This window comes from Nyctereutes procyonoides, unplaced genomic scaffold, assembly GCF_905146905.1.
Source record: "Nyctereutes procyonoides isolate TBG_1078 unplaced genomic scaffold, NYPRO_anot_genome, whole genome shotgun sequence".
Lineage (NCBI taxonomy): Eukaryota > Metazoa > Chordata > Mammalia > Carnivora > Canidae > Nyctereutes > Nyctereutes procyonoides.
Window position 1 is genome coordinate 43320489 of NW_026575120.1, and position 25646 is coordinate 43346134.

The following is a 25646-nucleotide window of genomic DNA, read 5'->3' on the forward strand; positions in this document are numbered from 1 at the left end:
GGCCAGGGTGGAGAGTGGATGATGCATCCGGGTACACTGAGTGTTTCTATAAGGGGGTGTCTAGAATGTGGATGAAAAGATGAGTTTGAGGGGCTCCTGGGTGGCTCAAAGTGTCTGCCTTTGGGGGTCCCGGGATCGACTCCCACATCGGGCTTCCTGCATGGAGCCTGCTTCTGCCTCTGCCTGTGTCTCTGCCTCTCTCTCTGGGTCTCTCATGAATAAATAAATAAAATCTTTAAAAGGAAAGAAAGAAAAAAGAAGAAAGAAAAGAAAAGAAAAGAAAAAAGAAAGAAAGAAAGAAAGAAGAAAGAAAGAAAAGAAAAGAAAGAAAAGAAAAGAAAGAAAGAAAGAAAAGAAAAGAAAAGAAGAAAGAAAAGAAAAGAAAAGAAAAGAAAGAAAAGAAAGAAAAGAAAAGAAAAGAAAGAAAAGAAAAGATGAATTTGAAAGGGAAGGCTGGAGACTTATCTCTGGGAGCTTTGGTGCCTGCTTTGCAGGTTTACCCAGGGACCTGGCACCACCAGATTTGAACCCTGGGCTGGGGGAGTATAGGGGCTTTTATAACATGAGAAGAGTTAACCTGGAAATCTTTTGAACATTTTGGAAGGAAAAAAAAAAAACAGTAACAACCAAAACCAAACGAAACCAAACACATACAGCCAAGGAAAGTTACCACCGGATTAAAAATGCAGATGGGTGACTCACAAACACATATCGACATCAGTATCCTAAAGGCCTGTACACATTTCTCTGAAGGAAGCACATCCATATTCGTTTCACTGCGTATTTCTATAAAATTTAGTGGTACGTCCAATAAAGAGTCACCTACGGCTGGTCAGATACAGCTCTTTGAAATATATTCAGGGACGGCATTTGAAAATAAATTGAAAAAAAAATATATATATAGCTTGAGCACCTCTTGTAGCAAACGCACGAATCAACCAGAGCCGAAGCTGCTGCCTCGCCTTCCTCTGGGCAGGTGTGAAGATCCGGAGCTTAAATGCTCAGGGAACTCCAGGAGGGAAGAGGGAGGCGCTCGCAGGAGAGCCCGGGGCCGCGTCGACCGCCAGCATCCCTACGCTGTGGCTTTTCATCGTCTCATGAAGATAACCCGTAAGCAAAAATGGGAACAATAAACCGGATCGCGGCCCTGGAAATGCGCACGGTGAGAACTAAGCTCCTCTTCGTTTCAAGGCGGATTTCAAAACACGAGTGGGAAGATAGAGCTCTGTGCTTCGTAGCTCGTACGGCCTTGGCCAAATCCCCTCTACATTCTCGGGCTCGTGAACGGTGCACAAGCACGGTGCAAAGAACCCGAGGTCTCCACGCAAGAAGCCAGGCCTTCCCGGGGGTCACGGCCGCGGCCAGCGGGGCACCTTTAGAGGAACCGGCACTGGGACCCTTTACCAGATGCAAGGGGCCCTCGGAGGACGTCCCCGGGACCCGTGGTGGTAAGGAAAGGCCTTGCAGGTGAGTCGGTGGCTGCCGGTTTGCCACGCTCCTGGGCGATTTGCGGGAGCCCCGTCTGCAGGTGCACGGACCTAGTGGGCCGCGGCCTGGCGCGCATCCCCCGCTCCCCGTGGCTTCCCACCCGATTCACACTCACATGTGCACCCACAGGGAGGGCTGTGCATATTCTCAGAGGCGTGTGCCCGACTTCCTGCAGGAGGCAGGCAGCCCCACAGCCACTGGCCCAGGCGACTGCAGCCACCTCGGGGTCGCTTCCAGGGCACGTGTCCCCGGGTGGGGCCAGGGGCGCCTTTAGCCGGTGACCACTGAGAGGAGGGCCACGGCCCCAAGCGGGAGCCTGTCCCATCCACCTGCCGCTGCCACGCGCGGGTCTGTCTTAGGGAGCCGCGGTTTCCCGAGTAACACGGTTGCCTCCCAGTCTTCCAGGGTGAACCACGTTGTGACACTTAGCAAAAGGAAGGTTTTACTTTAAGTGGTTTCACACCCGATGACTAAGATTTATCCTGTGCTCGCGTTTCCAACATGACCTTAAAATAAATCGATACATGAGAATGCATTGATTTACATCAAAAGCCTGGAACATACTCAAAAGTTCATTTACCCCATTAGGGCTGCCTCAGGGTGAGGACTCTATCTATTAATTCAACGTCTCCGATGAGTGACGCTTCATACTTTCCTCAAGAAATATGTTCTTTTATTTCAACATTAGCAAGAAATTACCCTCGATGTTTAGTCAAAATACTTGCTATTGACGTTTGAGCCCATTCCCTTCGTTGGATCCTTAGTAGATGCCGAACAGCTGTTCAGAATGATTTTTTCTTTTTCTTTTTCTTTTTTTTTCTTTCTTTTTTTTTCTTTCTTTCTTTCTTTTTTTTTTTTACCTTTGGGGTTTTTAAATATCTTGTGAATAGAGACACGCAAACTCATACTTGTTTTGCATACCCTCGCTTACAGGCCACGTGGGGCACGTCTAAGAAACCGTTATATGGCCAGGCCGAGACCAGGCGGTGCAGTAGGTAAAGACTTTTGGCCAACTGGCCGTTTGGACCAATGAGAGCATTAAAGGTGCTTATCACCTGAGCCAGCATGGCAGCCCCGCAGACCGGTGACCCCCGGAGGGTCCCCTCAACCGAGCCCTCTAGCTCAGGTGCGCCCTCGACGTTATAGAGCAGGAGGCATGATTTTCCAGGCCTGTGACCCGTTCTGTATCTCAGGCTGTGGCCAAACAACCAAGATTAGAGAGAAGGCAGGAGGAAGCATGTGCCCACCCGCGACCTTGCGGGGACGGTCACGTGCCCCAGGGGACCGAACGTGAGTGCACGGAGCCGCATCTCTACGGAGGATCTCTAACGACATGCTCAGAATGGACATCAGACAAGGCACCTTCCCACTCCCGGTGCTGCGAAGCCTCCCCTTGGGCCTAACCCAGAGCCCTGCTGATGCCCCCACAGGGCCCGGAAGGATTGGGCTTTGGTGCATCCCTTGTACTTTGTCACCCTTCTGCCTCTTGCCTCCACGTGACTCCTCTCAGGGAACTGGCACCTGCTGCTGTCTGCTTTGCTCCCTCTCCTACGTCCCCAGCCGCGGGCACCTCAGTGCAAGGGCTGCTCCCTCAGGAGGACCGTCCTTGGCCCAGCCATAGCTCCTCCCCCCCCACGCACTTGCCCATTGCCATGTGTCACCTCCTCCAGGGTGCCCACCCTTGGGAGGAGAGGCCCTTCCTTGCAAGGTGTCACCTCCTCCAGGGAGCCCACCCATGGGAGCAGGGGCCCTTCCTCTCTGTGTGTCACCTCCTCCAGGGCGCCCACCCATCGGAGGGGTCAGGGCCCGTGCACCTGTCGCTCCTGGGGCATCCAGGGCATGACCACACCCACACGCAGTGGGGACCGTGCAGCCCTGACCTCCCTTCCGGACCCGGGGCTGAGCCATGACCTGCCGTGTTGGGGTCCCGTGTCCCAGGCCCAGGGCCCGCTGCACCCCATGCACCCCACACCTTAATCCCAGATGCTTCGTGGTGGCCCGGAGCAGCGGCGGTGTCCTGGAGTCAGGGACGCAGGTGGACGGAGAGGGCGCCCAGGGCTGGAAACACCAACGTCCCCGGAGGCCCTGCGCAGCAGCCGGTGGCCGCTCCTGCAGGTGGGGGTACTAGGGGTCCTGGGGGGGCATCCTGGGGTCCCGGCCACCCTGGCCCTCTAGGGCTCCCCTGGCTGCCCTGGGCAGCTCCTCCCTTGCCCCGGTTGCTTCGTTTTCCTTTCTCTGTAGCTTCGTTCCAGCACCACCTTCTAGCTCCGGGCTGTCCTGCAGCCACCCCCCTCTCTCTCCACCCCCCATTTATTCCTTATGAACAGATCTACTCATTCCTCAGCCACTGCCTCGTGTTCCAGATTGATGGTGCCCGCCAGCCCCCCATCCTTTGGGCACCTGCTCCCCCCGCGCTCTGCCAAGTTCCCCGCTTCAGTAGATCAACCTGAGGACACCGATGCAGTCGCCGCCGACTCCCAGCTGTCCTCCAGGCTGCCTTCCTTCGCTGGGGTTTCTGCTTTACACAAATGAATGACTGGCGCCCAAAGAAACATGTTCCGGTTGGCAACAGTGGGAGCAGCGCAGCGAGGCAATCGCAAAACTAGGTCTGGAAGGGAGGACGCCAGACAGAGACAACAGTCCTGTGCGCAACTGATGCTGCCATCTGCAAGCTGTGCAGGGTGTGCGACATCCCTGTCGTGCCCCCTCCCTTGTGCGCAGGTGGGGGCTCCTGATGTGCACCTGCAGTGGCCACGTAACACAGAGCAGGCATTCGCTAGGTAACCTTGGCTGGCCCTGTTTGTCAGAAAAGTCTGAAGAACTTGCCATTTTCTTGGAAAGGGATTGTTCTGAGCATTTTCTTTAAACATTTTGTATGATCCACAGACACACACAATAAGATACTCCTCCAGTAAGGGACACCCATTAAATACTTAGGTTTTAGATTCCTGAATTTTTTTTTAATTTTTTTATTTATTTATGATAGTCACACACACAGAGAGAGAGAGAGGCAGAGACACAGGCAGAGGGAGAAGCAGGCTCCATGCACCAGGAGCCCGACGTGGGATTCAATCCCGGGTCTCCAGGATCGCGCCCTGGGCCAAAGGCAGGCGCCAAACCACTGCGCCACCCAGGGATCCCTAGATTCCTGAATTTCATGTAAATATAAATATAAATATATATTTTTATATATGAATTTATATATTTTATATATTTATATAAATATATACAAATTCATATAAATTCATATATATTTATATATATATTCCTGAATTCTTATTTATATCATTATATGTATTTTGGGGATTTATTTATGCATTTTTAGAAAGAGGAGAGAGAATAAGCTGGAGAGGCAGAGGGAGAGGGAGAGAGAAGCTCAAGCAGACTGTGCTGAGCCCCGAGCCTAATGCAGGGCTCGATCTCATGATGCTGAGATCATGACCTGGGCTGACACCAGGACTTGGACGCTTGACTGACTGAGCGCCCAGGCGCCCCTCCACTCTTAGATCTATATGGACACTGCAACGTGCACGCTTCTGTGTCTGGATCCTTTCCTCAGTCTTGCATCTATGAGATTCACTCTTGTTTGTAGAGGCAGCTCAGATTGTCTTGGTTTTTCTTAATATTCCGTTGTATGAATATACATAATTTCTTATTTTGGCCTACGTCGATGGACACTCAGGTCGTTTCTGGAGTTGTGGTGTTGACAGTTGTGTATGAAGCGTCGACGTCCATTCTCTAGACACCCATGCCTTAGGTGCTGGTTGTAGAGAATGCCTGGAGAACGCCGGAGGGCGGTCCGCCCACTCAGCTGTCCGCCAACCGTGCCTGCCCATTTCTGAGCTTTTAAAAATATCTCTTAAAACTTGAGATCTAGAGCTGTGCTAGTTAATTTAGGCTGGGCAGACACAGCACGAGGAAGGATTACCAATGGCAGTGCAGCTTGCAGAGCACTTGTGACACTTTTACACTTTCTCTTGATTTTTTGATGTTTTGTTTTCTGCTATCCACAAGGATTCTGTGAGGTAAATGTTGTTAAATATATAAATCTTATAGATCTTACAGAGTGAGACAGCAAGGCACACAAGGCAGAAAGTACTTGACGGAAGAGTGGAGGCCAAGACTCAGCAGCTTGGAACACACAGACTGGCATCTGTTTTGAATGTTTAAAGGACTGGAGTTGGCGCTTTGCAAGAATCTTCGGTGCCGAGAGAAGTTAACATGCATGCTTAAGGGAAGGTGCTAGTGTATCTGACTTGAGTGAAGTTATGTATATTAGGGGCTATTTTCCTGTTAGAGGGTTAGAGGTTTTCAGAATTAATCAGATGGTATGAGATCAGAATTCACTAACTTATTTTGGTTAAAACTCGATGTGTCCCTACCTACCCGAAAGGTCTCCTGAGAGGAGTAGACCGTGTCCCTGTCATAGAGGTGAGCAAGGTCCACATGCAGGGCATCTCACGAGCTCTGCCCACCAGTGGTCCCGGGGGCCGTGGGGAGGCCATGAGCAGCTGGTTTAATCTCCTTCTTGTCCTCAACATATATTAATTGAGGGTCTTCTGGGTTCCAGATTACAGCCTTTACTATTTTGCAAGATTACTGTTCTAAAGGGAGAGACGGACCCATGTCTATCACCTCAGGGAGAGCTTTTGCAGGTGTATCTCGGGTGAGCATTGGAGAATGACCAAGCATATGTGTCATCCAAGTTTGGATTAATCTGAGAAGATCGAGTTCCCAGTTTTCCAAGGCATATATTTAAGAACACACACACCCTCGTTTTATATAAAGCTCGCCACTCTAAATAAAAAGTAAAATTATTGGTTATATAGAGCTATCACCTAAAAACAGAGCTAATTATTTGTGTCAACACAAGATTTAAATCCATGGTCAGGTTTCCCCTTGATTTATGAGACAGGTGTTCTCTATATAAACTGGGACTTTATTACAAACACTCAAAATGATTTATTGGTTTCAGAAATCAATGGAAATTTCATTTTGTGAAAATTGTATTTTTATAAATAGCCAGATAAACATATGTAAAACTGGAGCTCAACACATATTGCTACTTAATAGGAAAGAGGCATTTGTGGTTCAATATTAATATATCTTTAAAAAATCCATCTTGTAGACATCAAAAATGTCTACATGACTGATTGTGCTAACAAGGCACTTATTTAATTATAATTAATGATGGAGGCAACATATAAAAAATGGGCTCAATTTTCAGCTGATTTAAAGAAATAATGTGTCCCACATAAATCTGTCATTCCACGAGAACCCAGTATATGCACAAGATATTGCAAATACATCAAGTGGCTTTTATTGCATTTGCCACCTCTTTGTTCACAATGTTATTTCCAAAGCGAATATATTTTAGGAGTAGCAACTACAGAGCAGTCTTGTCAATCAAGCTCACTACTACTTTTGGAATAATTTGATAGCATGATTGAAGAGATAAAAGCCAAAGAACAAAGCGTAGAATTCAAAGAATAAAGAATGTAGACATGAAAGTCGAAGACTCATTTTACAGTGGTTGTTTATCTGGCCACAAAAAGCACCAAGTTAAAAAAGAAGATATGCTTTGTTGTTAGGAGTTACAAAAGTCTTCTGAGGCATGGGACTCCTGAACAGAGAAGCACTTTTGTCACCAAGAGCTATCACCAGAAGGCTTCATTAGGCTTAGAATTACATAGGATTTTTATAGGGATCCCATGTAATTTGCAATCATATTTACCCCAGGGAATACTGATGGAGGTTGTATATCCTCAGTAGTGACCACAAGTGACAAATATGACTATAAGTATATGTAAAAGGCAGCGAGCATGGCAATATTTTAATATTAACATATTATTAATAATACTATTAATTATTAATTATAATTAATTAATATTATCGATATTAATCATAATTAATTTATATTATTGATATTACTTATTATAATTTATTGCATTATTAATACTATTTTAATATAAAATATTAATATTTTAATATTTTGCTTCTAAAATTCTAAAAAGGTGTTCCTCTCCTCCCCCAACTAATCCAAGATTCAGATTCTTTGACAAAATATACGCATAGACATCAAAACAGCATTTGGTAAACACTATGTACGTTCCCTCGACTACTATTGTTTTTCTGGTTGATTTTCTGGATTGCTCGTCTACTATGCTTTTCTTTTTTGCAGTTGTGTTGGTAATAACAGTGTTTTTGTTGTTGTTGTTGTTGTTGTTGTTTAGTTGAAACAAAAGTACAATATAAATTGAGGTTCCCTGGAGTTTAATCTAGGCAGAGAATAAAGGGAAGACGTAGATGAACAGCCCATTTTCCCCATGTGTGCCAGGAAGGTTCCCACCGGCCTGTGGGATGAAAACCGTGACTGCTCCTGGTTGTGCAGTCACGCAGACAGAGGGTCAGGCGGGTGGCTGATGGCAGACTGTGAGCAGGGACCCACCTCATCCTGAGCTACCGCTCCATCTCCTGCCTTCTGAGCCCATAGGCTTGTTCTGGAATCAGCAGGAAGGACCACCTGTAGCTTAATTAGTGATATTTCTGCCCTCTGGACCAGAAACAATAAATGTGATGCCTTCTTACATGACATTTACCACACTCCTAAGTGTGCTCCTGTCCTCTTTTGAAGGGTTCTTGACATCATTCTCCATTTGGTAGGTTTTCTTCTCAAAAGGGTAACCTCTGGTACTGACCCCAATCTTCTGTATATGGTGTGCTTAGGTATGGTCTTAGGCATGATGCCACCTTTGAAATAAGGTCTATGTGTTAATGACGGTAAAAATATGGCAGCTCCCTGAAGTCATTTTGTCTTGGAGTGGAACCTTAAAGTCAATCTGAAGATGTTTTACTGTTAAGCCACATTCAATCCTTCTTAAATTTCTTCACCTTTTTATATCTTTGGATTTGTGCAAGTCTTCTAGTCATCACTCTTTAACGTATATGTATGTAATTATGTATATGTCGTTATATATAATTGATTATTACGTATATTTACTTATTTCTTTATCAGGGGCTGATATGTTTAAGCTATTATAATTTTCTGACAACTAGAATGCTACTTATATCTACCAATTTGGAGCCTCTTCAAATTTGCTATTTTATTCTTTTGGTCTTTCTTCCAACCACTGGTACAGATGCCAAATTCACTGATCAGGTTGGAAGAATGATACCTAGGATTTTTTTTCTGTAGTTCAATGCCTATCTATTAATTAAGATCAGGACCTTTGGAAATCAAACAACGGTTTAGAAATGACTCTATTGATCTACCTGCCAACCTATTGGTCCATCAGTTTGCCTTCTGAATATTAATTTATGATTGTTCTAAGGAATTGATATATCTGTGGATGTGGGTTGACATAGATAAGACTCAGATAGACTTTCCTACAAGACCACGTGGAGTATTTCATACCCCCACCTACCACGTCCCCGTGTGACCCCACCTCGCACCCCCATTGTGTTCTTCCTTACTCTATATACATATCCTATATTACATACGCACTGAATGATGACGACAGACATAGTATATGGCCTTAAAAGATAAAGGCAAGTAGAGGCAGGTCTGAAAATGGATATCAGTCTTGCCCAGGTCCAAGAAAAAGAAACAAATTAGTATGGCTCCTATAAAACTTGGAAGGCAGTGTGTTTGCAGTGAATGAGGATAAAAGAAAGAACTTTCTGGCAGCATCAGAAGACAATGTGAGGTGGGCAATTATCTTGATGATGGATAGATAAGCTGCATTTTGGTAAAACAAAATTGGCCCTGCCTTCTAAGCCAGGCACATTCTGTGAAGGTTCTCATGCCCCAGGGACCCAGGTGGCAAATAAAATCTGCTCACCTCCATGTGTGCTCCTCAGCACCATCTGTATTTAATTCCCTGCAAATTACTCTTAGTTTTCTATTTCTTGTCCAAAAGGACACAATGAAGGCCTTATGGGTTTTAAAATGTGTTTTAGATGGGACACATTCAGGCCATTTCTTGGAACATTACTAAAATCTCCCGAAATGGCTACCATGATTTCACTTCTCATTCTGCCTTTCATGGGGATTGTGTGCAAACAGTCTTTCTGACCTACTAGTTTCTGGAACATGGGGTTTCTTATAATTTCCTTATCTTGGGGTCCTGGTTTGCATGTGGCAAGTGTTCAGGGGATGTGGTCATAAATGAACTATAATCCTCACAGTCATGATTTGGGGGAAGCACGAGAAGTTTGCTTGGGAGCACTTCCTGCTTTCTGACACAGTCTTACTATTGTTACTTGAAAATGGAAAGTGGAATTGTGTTCAATGGGTCCCCTAATAAGTTGAATCCTTTAAATGGTATTTATAAGGATCTTTGATCATTAAAAACATATGGGAGGGGCACCTGGGTGGCTCAGTCGCTTAGATGGGTGACTCTTGATTTCAGGTCAGGTTGTGACCTCAGGATCCTGGGATCCAGCCCCCTATTGGGCTCTGGTCTCGAGGGGAATCAGCTTTGCGATTATCACTCTCCTTCCCCCTCAGCAACCTCCCCTGCTCTCTCTCTCTCTCTCAAATAAATCTTAAAAAAATATGTATGGGCAACAATACAATACTATCCAGGTATAAACACAAGACATTTGATACAAAGAGGAAATTTCAAAATCCAACCTTCATGCCAGTGACTACAGGCTTCATTTCACTCAGCTAAAAACAAAACAAAAAAAACAACAAAACAAAACAAAAGAACCCTCCTGTTTTTTTTCTTTTGATGTTCACTTACCTGTAAATTATTAAAGCAGGTAGCTGGCTTTATGTACTGGGAATATATTTTACAGCTGCAAGTGATACGATGATGCGCTTATGCATTTTCATGCAACCTATATGCTGTGCCATTTTTGGCGAGTGGATAAAGAAAGCAACCTGACAAGTATAGCTATTTTCTGGTTAGGTGTATACGGATTACGATGAATGCTATTACATATTTACCAACTTACTGATTAAACCTTGGTAATAATTCAAGCAGAACAACAAAATACATTACATACGGCCACAATAATAAAGCTTCACGGGGAAGTTTGCTAGTTGTATCTGGAGAATTTCCAAAGTTAATTTTTCATCCAAGAGCTAGAGGGCACTTTTAAACTTTTATCTCTTGCTCCATCTCCAGCAACAGAATCCTAAAGTTTGAGGGTGAAGAGACCAAAATACCTCCCACTCGTCTGTGGCATACCCAACGGGGCGTTCTTACCTTGAAACTGTGCGTTAAATCCTTTGCGTCGATGGTTACTGTCTGATGTAAAGTGGAGTCGCAGCCAGTTCTTGCTACTTATGACGGGAGAAGGGAGGTTCATGCCAGTCAGCCTGGAGGAGAGAAGCAGAAAAAATCTCCCTTGTAAACCAACAGAGCAACTGTGCTAGAGCCGAGCTGCTTTCACAACTTAGTACCAACAGTTGTCAGGTTGAGGTCCTGGGGCAGAGGTCATGGACAAGCTGCCCTCAGGCCCAGAAAGGACTCAGGCGACAGCGCGACAGTCACCCTTGATGGGACGAAGCCTTTCACCCAGACTTGGCATCTTTATTCTCTTTATGAATGATGGATAAGTGAGCAGATATCATTTTGATCACTGAATTCTTGTCATCAGGCCCTCCATCAGAATGAAGTATACAAGGATAAGAAATAGGCATGTGGTCCCCCCTGCCCTCTACTCTTTGAAACGCTCCGTGATTCTGATTCACCTGAAGTGTCCTCATCTGCACTGTCTGTCACGCTGGATAGCATCCCCTGTGTCTAGGGTCCCATCCACGGAATCCAGGGCTGGGGCCCTCCCCCCCACGGGAAGGAGAGCAGTGTTTCGGGGGATGATGGCAAACACTGCCAAAGAGATTTGGAATGAAATAAGATCATGTTTGGGCAAAGCCGTCTATAGAGCACAGTTAAATCTTTCAAAATCAGACGCGCTCCCTCTCTGCCAAAGCTGTGCGGGCTCCCACCCTCCGTCTCACTGGGGCCTTTAGTTGTTAGAAACAGGGGGGATCTACTTCCGACTAAAGACCTTGCGTCTTCTCGGGTGGTCAAGCTCTGGTCTGAAGGGGACCCAGCTACAGGTCAGGTTTGGCCAAAGGCAGAAGTGTTGCTGGATTGGGTGCCTCACACAGGCCGCTGTGTGCGGCTCCGCCTTGCCAGGCCATCGGAGCCTCTACTTTCCAGTCTGGAAACTGGGCCCGAGAGCACTCCCATCAGGGCCTGGTTGACGGAGATGATATGGATACGTGTGTAAGTGTCCCTGACGCACGTTTTAAATGCCACCTGTGGTTGTGCATCGTGTAATCATCTTGCATCTCAGTTGCCAAATCTATCTTCAAAGTGATGCTTGTTAGTGCAGATGATCAGGAAAGGTGTGAGCAACTTGCTGGCAGCTGAAACCTTGGCTGCCCCGGGCGGGGCTGGCCTGTGCGCACCAGGGCTGCGGGCTCAGGCTGCAAGCGCTACTCGGGGTGCTGGGTTTACCGGGCCCGGGGTGGCAGGTAGAGCGATTCCCTCCTCACTCCGTTACCCAGAGGAAAACCAGCATCAAGTGAAATATGTAGGCAAGCTTTCTGATGTCGGGGTGTTCAATTTGAAATCTCGGGTTTAAAAATGTGCAGGATCCATTTAAAGTTAAAAGCCAAGCCTTGACTGTAACCAATTGCGACAGTGTTTATGTCACTGTTTGAAATAATCTTCTGTGAGAGGAAATACACCACTCAGATCTGCCTATTTGCTTGGATTGATGTGGTTCTAACCGCCGCAGTCGCATATAGCTGCTTCCAGGGAACATTTCATTATTCTGATATTTTGTTGGAAGGTTCCCTCTCCCAGCACCTGCTTCCCTTGGGGAGCCGATGTTACAAATTCTATTAGATATAGGTTACCTCTTTGCCTAATGCTGACAATGACCGGGAGATAAGTAACTTCTGAATTCAAAAACTCAGAATCTAGGCAGCTCACCTACATGTACTCGCTGAAAATTTCATAACCCAATCCCATGTTTATTTGTTGTGGCTTTAAAAGTATTTTTTTTTTCTTAATTAGGTTCTTTTCAGGTGGTTCTGCTCTCAAAAGCTGCATGCGATTGCATTTTAGTTGTGTATCAACATTAGCCTTGCACGTAAATAAATCCCCTCTTCGCCTACCATGTTTTCCACACCTCTACCCACAAAAATGCCAGTTCTGTGTTAATCAACACGCTTCATCTCTAAAGGGCCAGACAGACATATTTGAGGGTTTACTACTCACGCGGCCCCCGCTGCAACTGTTCACCTCTGCTGTTGGAGAGTTGTTCTTTGTAGGTAAGAGTCTGTTTCTTGGTTTGCCCCTCCCTCTTTGTCCCCTTTGTTCATTTGCTTTGTTTCTTATATTACACATATGGGTGAAGTCACCCAACCCCAAAGTTTTATATGTAATGGAATATTACTCAGCCATAAAAAGAATGAAATCGTGCTCTTTGCAATGACATGGATGAAACTAGTGTATACGATGCTAAGTGAAATAAGTCAGCCAGAGAAAGATAATTATTACTCTTCTTTGATGGAACCAAACGTTGAACAATGTCAACATCGTTCTTATTTATAGGCCAGATTTGGCCTATGGACCGTGATCTGCTGACCTTCGGTTTGGTATATATGAGGCAATTTGTAAAAATACTGGGAAGGTAGATAATTAGTATTATAAATACGACCTAAATACTACCTAAATAATCAATGATGTATATCAAGATAGTATAACTAGCTTCAAAAATATGTAATTACAGATTCACTTTATACAAAAACTAACGTGAGGCCGTATACATATATATATATAATTCATTGTCCATGGTTAGAGTCAAGCCATGCAAACAAGTCACACTCCAGAGTGGATTAATGTGCATGGATCTCCTAATTTGTCTGTGGAAAATAAACACATCATCACATCCTCTTTGTTTGGGGTGTTGAGTCGGGGTTGTTCTATATAAGACATAGTCTTTGCAGTTGTGACTTTTTCTGTCTCATTCCACAGGCCTGGGCTAATCTCAAAGCTGCCATTTAATAGCGACCTTACACTATAAAGTCAATTGTTCCTTCATCGCACACCAACTTTTTTTTTATAAATTTATTTTTTATTGGTGTTCAATTTGCCAACATACAGAATAACACCCAGTGCTCATCCCATCAAGTGCCCCCTCAGTGCCCGTCACCCAGTCACCCCCACCCCCCGCCCTCCTCCCCTTCCACCACCCCTAGTTCGTTTCCCAGAGTTAGGAGTCTTTATGTTCTGTCTCCCTTTCTGATATTTCCAACTCATTTTTTCTCCTTTCCCCTTTATTTCCTTTCACTATTTTTTATATTTCCCAAATGAATGAGACCATAAATGTTTGTCCTTCTCCGATTGACTTATTTCACTCAGCATAATACCCTCCAGGTCCATCCACATCCAAGCAAATGGTGGGTATTTGCCGTTTCTAATGACTGAGGAATATCCCACTGTATACATAGACCACATCTTCTTTATCCATTCATCTTTCGATGGACACCGAGGCACCTTCCACAATTTGGCTATTGTGGACATGGCTGCTAGAAACATCGGGGTGCAGGTGTCCCGGCATTTCATCATCACACACCAACTTAAAGGAAGCTGACAAATAAAGAAGCCAATGGATGTTGTAATAGACTTGTCAAGAAACTGGATGATTTGGATGAGATCTAGAGGTAAAGATTTTGACTGAATACCTTCATGACCTCAGAATGGCTCCCAACGGTGTCTACATCCTAAACCCCAGAACCTGTGTCTACCTCACCTTACATGGAGAAAGGAGACTTCAAAGATGAGATGAGGTTACCGACCCAGGGGATATTATCCTGGATGATGGGGTAGCCCAATGTGGTCAAAAAGATGGTTACAAATGGAAGAGGGAGACAGAGGAAGAGAGTCGGGGAGAAGGAGGCACCTATGAAGGAAGTCAGGGAGATGCAACGGGAGAACTGCAGCCATGGCTGCTGACCCTGTTGACCCTGAGATGGAGAAAGGGTCCCCGAGCCAAGGAATGTGGGCGGCCCCTACAGAGCTGCAAGAGGCAAAACCATGCATCTCCCCTAGAGCCTCGGGGAGTAATACAGCCCTACTGACACTTAGATTTCATTCCAGCAGAGCCTGTGTGACCTATTTATGACCTAGACCACTGTAGATAATAAGCTTGTGTTGGTTTAAGCCATTGTGTCTGTGTTAATTTGCTATGGCAGCAATGGAAAACAAGCCTTTTAATACACATACTATATATTTAATTCTAAAACTGTCTAGGAAGAGAAGAAATTCAACAGACGATGCCGTCACTCTAAACCTATTAATAATCCTAGTTTAACACTCTGTATAATTATCAGTGATTGAACATCCATCATCACTGGCTTATTTTTTTCTTCAAAGTCTTCCTTAGGTCTCAACTGTATTTCTTCAGAGTCTGCTGGATTAGTAGAGGGTATCTAACGTACTCTTAATTTTTTATCCTTCACATGTAAAAACACAGGACAGTCGTCTGGAGAAATCAGGGGATTCAAATATTTTTTGGACTTCGAAAAACAAAGGACACCTCAACGTGATCTGCCAGGAAAGAGTCTTTCTGCGGGAATGTTAGATGCGTTTCATTTCTGGAGCATCTCAAACTAGGTCAGGAAACCCATAAAGCCTCGCGGTGAGGAATACTGAGCTGTCCCTGTAGATACGGCTGCAGGAACTGGTAGTGCTCACCCTTCCCAAGATTGCCAAATTAGGCAATTTAATCCATTGGCAAACTCATTGCTTTCAGAGATTCAACAAGGTTTCGCTGCTGCCAACGGCAAAAATAGATGTAGGACCCACGGGGTATTTAGAGTTAAGACGACCTTCTTTGAGCCAAAATAGAACCGGCCAGTCTGTTCTACTTTCTTCAAATAGCTTTACTATAAATTTTAGGATTCTATTTATAACGCATCCGTAACTTCCTCTCCCACTTAACCTCTGTCAGCCCCACACTTCTCAGGCATGACACGAGGGGTTTGAGCACGTTGTGCTTCTCAAACATTTCAGCCTTATGTCTGTCTGTGACTCATTCACTTTACTTATGTAACTGGAAAAACATGGAGTCGATGTATGGAGATAATTTTCGAAAACGCATTTGGAAACGCTAAAGTTCTTGAGAGCGCTCTGTTTGAGCTCCTGCTTGACATGGAGCCAGATTTCTTATGTCTTTAGAAAATCATCCCTATAAGTTGCTGGGAGTCTCTCTGTAGTTAAACCTCTTTAACTGTGATGACTAAGAAGCCAGAAAGTATTAATACCATCAACACAGACTGTAAATTACCCACCCTCCCCAAGGAGCCTAAAGAATTTCATAAACTTATTCCTTGGAAGAGCTGATTGCTTGTCACCCGGAGAAAGTCATCTAGAAGTCGTTAGGTTTTCCGGTGCTCTTGTGGACGTGGAACCGACATGACTCAGAGGCTGGCGTTCCATTTATCTCTGTTTCGTAAACAGTAAATGGAAAAATCTAATACGACAAAGGGCTCCTGAAATGTCATGCTTCCGCCTGTTAGTCATGTTACTAGGGAACACCACCATCTTCTGAACACACATTGAGCTCACGCCGGCGAGTCTAAGCCTTATTTTGGACTTTGAAGAAACAATGGAAGTTAGAGGCAGTTCTTACCCTGGGAACTCATGAGACGAAGAGCCGCAGAATTCCACCTCGTGTGCGCGCAAATATATATATACACAGATCGACGTACCGTACGATGTGTGGTTAGGTACAGAGATTTCTAGACACTGATTCCAAAAGTTTTCTACTCATATACTGACCCTTGGGGAGAAGCAAACATAAACGAACCAACTACAACAACAACAACAACAACCCCACCACCCAGAGGCTCTTCAGAAGCGTCATGGAAGAAGACCCCCCCCCCAGAAAGTTCCTTCTTGGGCTCCAGTCTACTCCCCCTTCCACGTGCCCTGGCGGTCGTGCTTAGCTCCCTAAGCCTGCTCTGTCCTGCACACCTTCTCTCTCTCTGGCTTCACTCTTTGCTCACGGCGAGGGTGAGGATTCTCGGGAGTGACACCGATGGTTCTCCTCCTTTCTCTCGGGTCTCTAGTCACCACCTTCTCCACGTTCTGGCCTCCCCTTGTACATCCTGTGCTGTTTCCAAAAAGGAAAGTGGTTTCTCGCCTCTTGGGCCTGGTGTCCTCCTTTATGCCTGGCTCGTCTTCCCAGGCTCCATGCCGGCCTGGGTTTCTGTGCTGGGATGGGCATGACTTGGTTCAGCCCCCGCAGGCCGCACACCCTTCCCTGCTCAGGGGCCTGGGCCTAGCGCCTCTTGCCTCGAGCCATGATGCCCACGATGCCCTGCAGCCCCTTCCTCCTCACTTGCCCAGGAATTGCAGCCTACAGGCCCATAGTCGGCGAAGCCTGACCTGACCGTGATGTGGGGGGCCCTGGTCACGTCTTCCCCTGGCGCCCCTTGGGCAGACATTTCCACGATGACCTGGGCACACGTGTGATTGCTTGCTGACTGGTCATCTTGTGGGTGACCCGCGAAGCTCCAATGACCCCCACTGTCTGTCTGGAAGCTCGCCAAGCACTAGGCACGCAGCAGAAACACTCACATCACACACGTAAACAGAATAGAAACTTCCATACAGTGGGCATCACCCTACGCTACCCTCGCCATCACAAGGGGCTGGGGGGGTCTCAGCAGTGTCTGTCAGGTGAATCATGCACCTTCAGGGCTCTGGAGGAAGGAAAGCAGGGGGGAAGCAGCACCAGGACACGGCAGTGGCTCTGTATGTGCTCCAGGGCCGCTGCCTCTGCCCACAGACACGCACATCGCAGGGAACAGGATCCGAGTGGACGTTCCCGAAGCTCCACATCTGGACAGGACATCTAGTCTCTCGTCACTGTAATGACCCCTAATGGAGTCCAGGGCACTCCCAATGCACCTACTCCAGAGATGTCCTGGGCACCCACCCCCTCAGCTCTGCCCTTTGGTCGCCCGCGAGCTCTTTGGCAGGGGTCTAGGTCATTGACACGCCACACCCTGTAGGCCTGTGCAAGTGGCAAGCTCTCAGATGTATAATCCTGGCCACACCAAAACAGGCAGGACAGCAGTGGGCCCGGGGAGGGATCCCAGTGCGCTACATCCCTCATCCCATAGACCCTTCTGGACCTGAGGCCTGCGTGCAAAATCTATGCAGATGCTGAGCTGCAGACGTGCAGCCCTGTGCTGCCCACCACCCTGTCTGCACAGGTGTTGCCCATGCCCTGCCCAAGTGAGACCCCCGCTCGTGCTCCTCTCCCTCTGTCCCTGTGCTCATCCCCTCGTGGCACCAGGACATCAGCTTCCCTCAGTATGATTCGTACCCACCTTACAAATGACGGCACGTGCCTGAGAGCAGCCCGGGCCCTGCAGACAGAGCTGGGAGCCAGGCCTGGAGCCCAGCACGCAGCCAAGAAGCCGCGACACAGGGCAGGCGTCACCAGACGGGGGTGCAGGTGGCCAGAGGTGACCACAATAGGGCCTTGGCCCTCCTCCCGGGGGAAGCCAGTCCCAGAGCTGCGCCGCTGAGTCCTGACTTGTCAGCTGAGCCTGGGACGGGGCCACTGGGGAGAAGTGAAAGCAGTCTGCGTGGTGCCCGAGCTGACTCACAACCCCCTGCCAGCCCCACATCGCCCCGAGAAGGGCGTCCACTTTCTTGGTGTGGGACTCCAACCGTTCCCGCCTGGCGCCCCCCATCCCCCTTCTGGCTCCCGGGCCAGGGCCTGCCCCCCGCTGCCCATGCCGAGCCTGGCGCTGCTGACCGTTGCCTGTTCAAATCCATCTCCCATTTCAAAGCTGCAGCAAGGATCATCCGTCCAAGGCCCCTTCCCTGGCTGTTGGCGGGCTGCTGCAGTGCCCTCGCCTTCCCACCGCCGAGGCCTGGCTCCTGCGCGGGGGCAGCCTGGGCCCGGCCCAAATTGCAGGAGATTCCCCGAAAGTGCGTTCCTGCCCGACCAGGCACCTGGCAATTCTGGATGCCCCATCCTGGCAGGTCACTGTGTTCGGGACAGGCTGGCTAAGTCCAAAGTGAAGGGTCTCTGTGCTTCTGTTTGCTCCCGGCCTGAGCTTCCCAGCAGCAGTAGCAGCAGCAGCAGCAGCGTGATGAGTCCCCCCAACCCTGAGTCCTGACTCTGTACCCAGGGCCGTGGCCCCACCGGGGAGGATGCCCAGGGTGGGGGCCACGTGTCCTCTGTGTTCCTCCCCCTGCAGTGGCCGAGGGGCCCCACGCCGTGACCCTGGACTCCCGGCCGTAGGAACATCCATCTGTGTGGGGAAGGAGTGGCAGGAGGAGCCTCGCCTCAATCAGATGTGGGCCAAGGTCCCGGGACAGACAACGGGACTGGGAGATGGTGACAAGCATGCCTGGGCATTGGGCCGCTGCATGGGGGAGTAGCCCAAAAGCCAAGCAGAGAGGATCCTCTGGCGGTGAACCTGACCGGCCGTGTCCTCTGAGGCCTGGGGACGCGGTGTAAGGCGCTGCTAGCCCGGGGCCGGGTGGTGGCTCAGCCCACAGGCCCAGGGTGAGACAGGGCAGCCCGAGAGCCGAGTTGGCCACTGCCACATCCTCTGCTGCCCCCACGGGATCCCACTGGGGTAGGATTAGTCACAGCCTAGACCATTGCTGCACCCATTCAAGAGTCTGAAATGAGTTTCCTTTCTTCTTTTTTCCTTAAGGCGAGCTTCTTACCTCCGTCGATGTAGTGGATACACGGGATGCCACCGGCTGGTGAGACGCCACCGCTGCGCCTCGGCAGGCCCCTGGCAGGAGCTGCAGCCCCTCGAGCCTTCACGGGGGCCCTGGGGCGTCCAGCCTCGACACCCGAGATGGTCAGAAGTCGCGAGGCCTCATGGAAGCTGGCCGCCTCTCTCCCTCCAGCCGGATCATGGTCCTGTCATCACTGCACACACCGGGGCCTGCCTCTCCTGGGTTTACTGTTTTGTTTTGTTTTGTTTTTAAGATTTTACTTATTTATTTGAGAGAGAGAGAGCGAGCAAGCAGGAGCAGGGGCAGAGGGAGAGGGAGACACTCTGGGGAGCAGCGAGCCCGACGCGGGGCTCGATCCCAGGCCCCTGAGATCAGGACCTGAGCTGAAGGCAGAAGCCTAAGTCACCGAGCCACCCATGTGCCCAGCCCCGCCTGGATTCCAGGCCAGCCACGCCCCTCCCCGTTGGGCTCTGGACATTCACCGCATCAGCTGCCGCACCAGGCCTCACCCGTGTGATAAGCCCGTGCCCACTGCGGGCTCGACAGGCTGGTGGCCACCAGCACCCTCTCCTACTCCTCCATCCCCACCTGCGAGGGCTCTGTTCTGCTTCTACCCTCACGGCGACGCAATTCAGGGAAGCCGATGGCTCCTGATCACCCCCATAGGTGTCCGTGTTTGCATGACACACGTGCACGCACACAGAGATGCTCACAGCTCCGCATGACACACGGCACATTTCGGGTGACTGCAGGGCGCATGATCCGTAGGCGGGTACTTGTGTGTCCATCACCTACATGGCCCCCTAGAGCGTTTCCAAACATGACAGCGATATTCTGCGCCAGGTTGATGCAGAGCTTACTGCTCCGTTAATTTTTCAAATTTATTTATCCTCTTCTTTGTTCCAAACGTTGTACGATGTGGCAGGGATACGTTGTTGAGCAAACTCCTGCACATAGTTTGGGGCCCGTCGGAGCAGGGTGTGATGACCTGAATTGATATGTTGAGGTCCCATCTCCCAGGACCCCGGGATGTGCCTTCATTTGGAGGCAGGAACTTTAAGGAAAAATGAGGTCCTCTGGGTGGGCCCAAACCTAACCTGACTGGTGTCCTCATGAGAAGAGGAGACGAGGACACAGAGCACGCACAGAGGGACACGCAGGTGAGGACACGAGGAGGACACGGCCGTCTCCAAGCCAAGGAGACAGAGCAGCGACGGATCCTCAGGAGGAGGCCATCCTACTGACACCCGGAGCTCCTATTTCCAGCCTCCAGAGGAGCTCCAGGGGTCAGTGGGATGGATGGCTTTCTCCTGAGGGGCTGTCCCTGCCGTCTTCTTGACTTGGGGAGAAAACAACCTTTTCAGGTCACTCTGTGTTGGGAAGTTCCTTCCACTGACTGTAGCCTGCCTTTAGAAAACATAGTCCCACCCCGTCCTTGCTGAAGGTTTCCAGTTGTGAAAAGCCCAAGAGGGATCCCTGGGTGGCTCAACAGTTTAACACCTGCCTTTGGCCCAGGCCATGATCCTGGAGACCCGGGATTGAGTCCCACGTCGGGCTCCCTGCATGGGGCCTGCTTCTCCCTCTCCCTGTATCTCTGCCTGTCTCCCTCTGTGTGTCTCTCGTGAATAAATAAATAATTTTTTAAAAAGAATTCTTAAAAAAAAAAAAAAAGAAAAGAAAGAAAAGCCCAAGAACTTGTACGCACGTGCAAGGACGTGCACGCAAGTCTGAGTGGCTCAGGGCACAGGGACCCCCGCCACGGAGCCCAAGAGCTCTTAGGTTCTGCAGGTGGCGTGAGGGTGGGATTTGCTGTACTGTGGCCATGTCATCCGCCGTGGGATTTGCCATGTGTCCTTCCGTCCCCTCCAGCCATCCCAGCAAATCTCCTCACTCCTGTGTAAACCAAGTCTGCGAATCCCACATTTCCGGCACAGTCTGAGAAATCGCCGGGCTTGTCCTAAGCTTTGCCCTTATTTTCACTTAATAAATTATTCTCTTAAAAAAATAAAATACAAAATAAAATAAAGTATTCTCTTGAATATTAATCTAACACAAAAATCACATAGGCTTTAGGAGACGTAGATCCTAGAGATATAAACCACCCTTCTTTTCACAGAACCCGCCGGGCATTTTTGTTGTTACTATCGGTTGATCACTCAAATAAATACATGTCCTTCAATTTACTTATTTAAAAAAATTATATGTTGTACTCATATTTCATTTATTTTCAGCTTTATTGAGGCGTAATTGGCAAATATAATACTATATATTCAGAGTGTACAGCCTGATGGTTTCATATATGCATGCAATGCAAATGATGCCCACCACCAAGCAAATCAACACGTCCCTCACCTCTGAGAGTTACGTATCCTCGTGGCAAGAACATTTAACATCTACTCTTTTTAGCATCTTTCGAGTATGATATTGTGTTGTTAACTATAGCCATTATGCTGAACATCGGTCTTCAGAATTTATTCATTTGATCGTTAGAAGTGTGAGCCCTTTGACCAACCTCTCCCCATTTCCCCCTCTGCCTCCCCCAGACCCTGACGGCCACCGCCCTACTTCATTTCAGGGTTTGGCTTTTCTCAATTCCACATATAACTGAGATCACTATTATTTCTCCTTCTGTGTTTGACTTACTGTGCTCAGGACAACACTTTCAGGTTCATCCATTTCATGGTCTTACAGGAGATAGAGTCCACTCATCCATCTAGGATTCATTGGTTTGCTTGACTTGGAATAGGTAATATTTCTGCCATTTTGTGGATGAGGAACTAAGCCTCTAGGCACAGAGTATGGTTTTTGGACTTAGCATCAGTATTTGGCCTAACGAATGTTGACTATTGAGTTGACTGCCCTTTAGATCTTGAAAATTCACATCAGTGCAAGTCTGTGGGACTCCAGTGGCCAGCCAAAGACAAGTTGCATCCTAATTTACAACTTCTTTGTTCACTGAGCCGAATTCCAGCTGCTTCTTGAAAAGGTGCAGGAGCTCATGTCCGATCAGCAATGGGTGCGTCTGGGTGACCTCAGAGGTGTTGCTGCCGGAGAACTGCAAGCCAGGCTCTCCGTCCAGTAAGGTGGCACCTGCTGCGCTGCCTTCGTGCTGAGCAAGGGTTATTGACCTTCCTCGCTCTGCCCCTTTAGCTGGTCCTTCTTGCTGGTGGAGTTCGATATCTCATTTGAGCCATTTAATGCTGGAAGCATCCTGGGGATTGGGAGTCTGTGTTCAGGCTGTCGGCAGAAGGAATTCCACAAGAGAATCTCATATTGTTGCAGATGGTAGGATTTCCTTCACTTGGTAGGTAAGTACTATTGCATTGTATGTATTTATTTAATTTTTTTAAAAAACATTTCAATTTTTTTTAATTTTTATTTATTTATGATAGTCACAGAGAAAGAGAGAGAGAGAGAGAGAGAGAGAGAGAGAGAGAGAGAGGCAGAGACACAGGCAGAGGGAGAAGCAGGCTCCATACACCAGGAGCCCGATGTGGGATTCAATCCCGGGTCTCCAGGATCGCGCCCTGGGCCAAAGGCAGGCGCCAAACCGCTGTGCCACCCAGGGATCCCTATTTATTTAATTTTTATATAAATAATTTTATGACCATTATTATATAATTAGTAATAAAAATTATATAGTTTATTATATATATTGCATGTGTGTGCTGTATATATATATATCACTTTATCCAAGGGGAGCCTGCTTGGGTCTCATGGCTTTTCAAGCATTGGTTAGGCGTTGAAGGAGGATAAACAGGGCACGAAAGGCCAGGTGGCTTCCTTGCCAGCCTGCTGGTACCACACTTGAAGAACAGAGTTGCTTTTATGCCAGGAATGCTGGTTTTTTGAGAATCAAGGTGGATAAGCAGGGCTGAAGGCCCTCACTGACCATGCAACTTTTCCTTGTTAAGGACTCCAGAGTTAAACTAAGAATTGTGAATACATATGTCTCTACTCTTGCCATTTTTCTGCAAACTTTTAATATCCACAGAGATGCTAGTGAGACTCTACCCACTTGAAGGCAATTATTCTAATTCTTTTCAATCTTCATTGTGATTCTCCCCTGTAAGTCAGTAACAAGATAGGCCGTGGTCCAATAGTGGTCTGTGGGTGCGACCACCTTGAGAAGAACTGAAAAATCATTAAAAGAAAGTTGTACCGAATTGGATAAAAATATTGACCAAATATTGTGTTTAAAAAGCATTTGCTTTGATTCAGCTCATTGTGACATCCTGAACTATTTTTTTCCTTCCACAGTTAAAGAGTAAATAGTAGAGAAGCAAAATAAAATGAAAAAAAATTATTACAAAAAATCATCTAACATTCTAAATGTTCTCCTCTACAGGTATACACCTGTATACTTCCCTGTCCCCGCAGCTGTGACACCTGCCCAGGTCCCCATCCTCGCAGCTGTGACACCTACCCGGGTCCCCATCCTCACAGCTGTGACACCTGCCCCTCCCGGTCCCCACAGCTGTGACATCCGCCCGGGTCCCCATCCTCGCAGCTGTGACACCCGCCCCTCCCGGTCCCCACAGCTGTGACACCCGCCCGGGTCCCCATCCCCGCAGCTGTGACACCTGCCTTGCCCCCTCCCCGCAGCTGTGACACCCGCCCAGGTCCCCCTTCCTGCAGCTGTGACACCTGCCCAGGTCCCCATCTTCACAGCTGTGACACCTGCCCGGGTCCCCCTCCCCGCAGCTATGACACCTGCCCGGGTCCCCCTCCCCGCACCGTGACGCCCGCCCCTCCGTCTGGACCTTCCCTCTCGCGCCTCTCGCCCCTCGGCAAGGGAAGGAAGACAGAATCCAGGCCGGGACAGTCGGGCGGCGCGCCCTGGGCCTCGGACACGTGTTTCAGGGTGAATCCGCCTGCTGGGAGGCCCGGTGAGTCCCGGGGCGGCCGGGAGGGCGCGCACCTGTCACCTGGCCGCTGCTGCGGGGGTGGGGGTCAGGTGCCAGGCGCTGCGGGCCCGGCCGGGCGGACCTCGTGCTCTTTCCAGCCCTCAACGTCCCGTCCCAAGTGGTAAAACAAAACAAAACAAGCAGTCCCCCCCCCCCCCGTGCTGGTCACGACTTGGAGGGTTCCGGGGAGAGGGCGTTGCCTACCTGGGCCGCCTTGCACGGGGCTCGCCGCGGGGGCTGGTCCCGGGCGTACCTGTCCGGTCACGGCCTCCAGCAGGTGCGCCGCACACGCAAGGGGAGACCAAGCGCACGCGGGGTGAGGCCCAAGGCCTCGGCTACGCAGAGCACCTGGGGGGGCACCTCACCACCTGCCCCGCACCCAGCAGTGGAGGGCTCACCCTGCTGCTCCAGGGGGGCCTGGACAACACGGGCTGGGCGGAAACACAGCGCCCCGGCCCCCCAGGCCTCCCACAGGGCTGGGGGCGGGGACTCAGGGCCATGGGCAGGTGCGGGAAGGGACGAGGACTCAGGGCCATGGGCAGGTGCGGGGAGGGGTGGGGACTCAGGGTCATCAACAGGTGCAGGGAGGGGCGGGGACTTAGGGCCATCAGCAGGTGCAGGTAGGGGCGGGGACTCAGGGCCATCGGCAGGTGCGGGAAGGACAGGGCGGCCCCGGAGGCCCAAGCTGAAGGGAACGGACCACTGACCTCAGTGGCACCGAGGAACTGATCAAAGTGACTGTTCCCATCGCTTTCCCGTTGGCAGGAATCCTCGGGGGTCCCCGTGCTCTGAGCGCATCGCCCGGGTGGACTCTCACGGATCATCTCCGGGTCCCTATTCGCCCACTTCCAAAGCCGCCACAAGCCTGATCCGACCCAGATACGAACAGGATAAAAACAGCCAGAAGGCGCCCCGACAAGCCGTGTAGTGTCTGCCGGCACCCCGCAATTACAGCCTTTCTCCGGCCTGGCTGGTGAGAACCTGCACCCGGGGTCACGGATCCTCGGGCAGCCTGGCCCTCCTTCCTCCTCCCCCACTCCTCCAGGCCGCCCCAGGACCATCTGTGGGAGACCCGACGTCGTGAATGAATGTTTCCTTGGAAGGGAGAAAAAATGTGCTACAAATGCTGCCTGCAGACACCGAGCGGTCCCCAAGGCCCGGTGGCAGCCACTAGCCGCCCAGCGCTGCTGGATGGGCCGTATGTCGGGGCTCCTGCAGCCACCTCTCCCTCTGCCTCCAAGCTCCCCAAAACAGGCTCCTCTGTGTCACTTGGGGATACAACAGACTTGCCTTGCCCGCGGTTCGCAAACATCGAATCACTGCAGTGTGATTTTTTTTTTTTGCATTTTTATCGGGCTTTGGACTTACTGCTTTGCTCATTGAGAGCAACAGCATCCTAATTGATCCACTCTCTAAAAGTGGTGATGATAAAATAAAATAAAATAAAATAAAATAAAATAAAATAAAATAAAATAAAGTGGTGATGATGATGATGGTCATGGCC

The 25646-nt window shown here is 49.0% G+C and overlaps 1 protein-coding gene across 1 annotated transcript in view; it reads right to left on the reverse strand.

Moving 5' to 3' along the window:
• The window catches only part of CSMD1 (CUB and Sushi multiple domains 1), a 1869885-nt gene that overhangs the window by 676025 nt on the left and 1168214 nt on the right, over window positions 1-25646 (reverse strand). The window contains 1 exon segment of the mRNA XM_055335505.1: window positions 10704-10816. Within this exon segment, the coding sequence (XP_055191480.1) occupies window positions 10704-10816 (113 nt within the window).